General features: G+C 45.3%; 1 protein-coding gene across 1 annotated transcript in view; it reads left to right on the top strand.

The window, feature by feature from the left end:
* Positions 1–3,708, top strand: part of ATP1B4 (ATPase Na+/K+ transporting family member beta 4) — a 24,310-nt gene extending 20,602 nt beyond the window's left edge. The window contains exons 7-9 of the mRNA XM_032228547.1: positions 72–128; positions 2,045–2,137; positions 3,547–3,708. Coding sequence (XP_032084438.1) covers positions 72–128; positions 2,045–2,137; positions 3,547–3,708 — 312 coding nt within the window. The remainder of the gene's footprint in view (positions 1–71; positions 129–2,044; positions 2,138–3,546) is intronic.
* The last annotated feature ends 289 nt before the right edge of the window (positions 3,709–3,997 follow it).

Raw genomic sequence — 3,997 nt, 5'->3', positions numbered from 1 at the left:
ATGGGAGTTTAGAAGATCAACTGTGTTTTTAAAGGGAATTAAAAAAAAAAAACTCTTTTTTTTTTTTGCAGATCATCGGGTATCAGCCTGGCTACGGCACTCCAGTTAATGTGAGTTGCAAAATCCAGGTAAATGATCTTGATTTTTCTTGGTTCCATTTGCAAATTTGCACCAGGTATTCTTGGCAGCCAAAGCTATCCGACCTCCCAACTTTTTTCTTTTGAACGAGTCACAATTTTGACATAGTTCGGCGAGCGGCAAGAGGTGGTTCCTGTTTAAATCAGATTTTACCAGCTTGGGTACTCTGTAAACGAAGGGAGGAAGAGCTCTGGTTTAGCTAGGACATCCTTGGAAGTCTACAGAGTGGTGTGGTGCAGTGGTGGGTTGCTCTTACTGTCACTAGCGGTTCGCTGCTTGTGGTCTGTTCATGCACACTCACCGAACATGCGCTGCGCATGCGCCGGATGTGTGCTGTGCATGCATGCAGCCCCTCCACTGTTCCTGCTTGTTGGAGGTGGTTCACCCACAAAAGGGCGAATAACAAAAGCACGCCTGACTAAACCGCGGTGACAAAACTGCGAGTTCTAAAGCGTGCCGACGAATGAGCGCTGAAGCGCGCCGACAGAAGCGCGCTGTAACCCTAACCCTAACCCTAACCCTAACCCTAACCCTAACCCTTACCTTAACTTAAATCGTGCTTCTGTCAGCGCGCTGTTGTCGGCGCGCTGTTGTCGGTGCACTGTTGTCGGCACGTTGATGACATCGCAGTTTTAGCGCCGTCTAAATGCTTTTGTCATGCGCGCATTTGTCGGGTCACGGTTGTAGGTATGGAACGCGGGCAGGCAGGTGGGCCAAACGAGCTGCTCCTGACTACTACTGGCGTGGCTGCCCTGGGCTGTATCAGCCGGAACCCACCACTGGTGCAGAGTTCGATCCTAGGTAGAGACAGATAATCTGTTTCCTCGAAAATAAGACTTCCCCCGATAATAAGCCTAATCGGGTTTTTAAGAGCATGCGTTAAAATAAGCTCCCCCCCCAAATATTGCAACACAGTAGCAACCATGGGGTTCAAGTTTCAAGTTTATTAGAATTTGTATGCCGCCCACTCCCATAGGGACTCTGGGCGGCTCACAACAGACTACGCTCACTCCCTCCTGCACCTCAAAAATAATAAGACCTCCCCGAGCGCTTATTTCGGGGGTCGAAAGAAAATAAAACTTATTTTTGAGAAAACACGGTATTTCTCTCTCTGGGCACACTGAGAATATATCTGTTGAACAAAACTCTGCGTTGGTGACAGGAAGGGCATCCGGCTAATAATTGGGACTCGAACTTCAGTCGCTCAGCGATGTGGTCATTGAGTTGTGCCCAATTTTACATCTTTTGACCTTTTTTTGGCCACTATCTATGTCAAGCCCAAGGATCTCCTACCTCCCCTGATAGGCAATAATTTCTGTGGGATTTTTGGCAGGGAAAAACTGCACAGGCCTGTGTTCCTTAAAACAATTACAGGCAGTTCCTAGATTTACAACAGTTCATTCAGTGACCACTCGAAGTTGCGACGGCACTGAAAAAAAAATGACTCAGGAGTGTAATTCACACCCACAACCGTTGCAGCTTTCCCCGGGTCACCCAATCAAAATTCATGTGCTTGGCAAGAGACTCATATTTATGACGGTTGCAGTGTCCTGGGGTCGTGTGATCCCCCCCCCCTTTTGCGATTTTTTTCTGACCAGCAAAGTCAATGAGGGACCTAGATTCACTTAACAACCACGTTACTCATTTAACAGCGGAAGTGATTCGCTTAGCAACTGTGGAAGAAAGATCGTCAAATGAGGCAGAACTCAAAATGTCTGAGCAGCAGAACTGTTGGCCCCAATTGTGGTGGTTAAGTGAAGGACCGCTTGTAATCCAAAATACTCAGGGCATTTTGGAGAAGGGAAGGGCAATTTTTATACGATTTCTAGCCGGTTTCTACCAACGGAGTCGCCTGTTGTCGATTTGTTGAGTATGTTGAGTATAATTATCCTGTTTTGAATTGCAGAAAGGCGAACCAAGTCACCTCCAGTCACTGGACTTTTTCCCAAGCGAGACATTTGATCCCATGTATTTCCCTTATTATGGCAAACTTACGCACGTAAGTAGAAATTTAACAGTTAGATTCATGTCTGTGTGACTAACCCGTGGTATTTGAGAGGCTTTCTGGAGAGTAAGCCCACACTGGCAATCTCCAGATGTTTTGAGCTCCTGGAGATACAGTCTATACAATTCTGCTGGATTTATCCCTGCTCTGCTGGGATTGAGAAATTATTTTACGATTTTGTATCCAAGTTACAATTGTGTTTTTAATGACCTAATATCAGCTCACAGAGAATAACAGAATTCGAAGGGACTTTGGAGGTCTTCCACCTCCTGTTCAAGCAGGAGACTCGTACCATTTCAGACAGATGTTTGCCCAATAGAGGTAGTCATTGAGATAGATGTTAAGCCAACACAGTACTCCTTCAGACAGATGTTAGGCTGACACAGTACTCATTCAGACAGATGTTTACCAATAGAGGTAGTCATTCAGACAGGTGTTTGTCCAACACAGCACTCCTTCAGACAGACGTTTGCCCAATAGAGGTAGTCATTGAGATAGATGTTAAGCCAACTCAGTACTCCTTCAGACAGATGTTTACCCAATAGAGGTAGTCATTCAGACAGGTGTTTGTCCAACACAGCACTCCTTCGGACAGATGTTTGCCCAATAGAGGTAGTCCTTCAAACAGGTGTTTGTCCAACACAGCACCCCTTCAGACAGATGTTCGCCCAATAGAGGTAGTCATTGAGATAGATGTTAGGCCAGCACAGTATTCCTTCAGACAGATGTTTTACCAATAGAGGTAGTCATTGAGATAGATGTTAAGCCAACACAGTACTCCTTCAGACAGATGTTAGGCTGACACAGTACTCATTCAGACAGATGTTTACCAATAGAGGTAGTCCTTCAGACAGGTGTTTGTCCAACACAGCACCCCTTCAGACAGATGTTTGCCCAATAGAGGTAGTCATTGAGATAGATGTTAGGCCAGCACAGTACTCCTTCAGACAGATGTTTTAGAAATAGAGGTAATTGAGATAGATGTTAAGCCAACACAGTACTCCTTCAGACAGATGTTAGGCCGACACAGTGCTCCTTCAGACAGATGTTTGCCCCGACACAATATTCCTTCAGACAGATGTTTCTCCAACCCAGCACACCTTCAGACAGATATTTGTCCAAGAGTCGTTCAGACAGATGTTTCCCCAATACAGTACGCCTTCAGACAGATGTTTGAAAAATAGGGTATGACTCGCGTAACGAGGCTCAGCCATGGATGTTCCCAGTGTTGTCATAAATTGAGGACTCCCTGCCTGCCTTTTACGCCAAAGCTTTCTGTTTTAAATCATTGTCATTGCTCGAAGTGATAAGCCCACCTGTACAGGTTACCGCTTAGGTTGTTTTTCATTGCTTTCCGTTTAACGTCTGAAATAAAAGGTCTCGCTTGATTGCTCCTTTTCCAGGTGAACTACACACAACCTTTGGTAGCCATTCATTTCACAGGGATTACGAGAAACCAGACCTTGGACATTCAATGCCAGCTGAATGGCAAAGGGATTATCAACACGGTTAACAACGATCGTTTTTTGGGGCGAATCATTTTCACACTAACCGTCAACAGCTAAGGCCAGATCTCCCTGTCTGTGACGACCCTATTATGGCAATCCAACGTTCCTCGTTGCGGGGAGGGGGGGGGGGAAATAATCCAATTGGCCATCGACGTAGCAGCAGGAAACTCCAGGCCTATTTCGAGGGATGGTGTTTGGTATTCTTTGGAAAAACAAATAAACAAAAATAAAAATAAAAAAAAGATAGCTCCCAAGATAAGTCTACGGGACTCAACATCAAGCAATCAAAACATTCGCCCTGCAAATAAACCCACCAGCCCAATGAGAATTTGGTTTTAAAAATGCA

Source organism: Thamnophis elegans, chromosome 12 (genome assembly GCF_009769535.1).
Source record: "Thamnophis elegans isolate rThaEle1 chromosome 12, rThaEle1.pri, whole genome shotgun sequence".
Taxonomy (NCBI): domain Eukaryota; kingdom Metazoa; phylum Chordata; class Lepidosauria; order Squamata; family Colubridae; genus Thamnophis; species Thamnophis elegans.
This window is presented reverse-complemented; position numbering and strand designations above follow the sequence as displayed.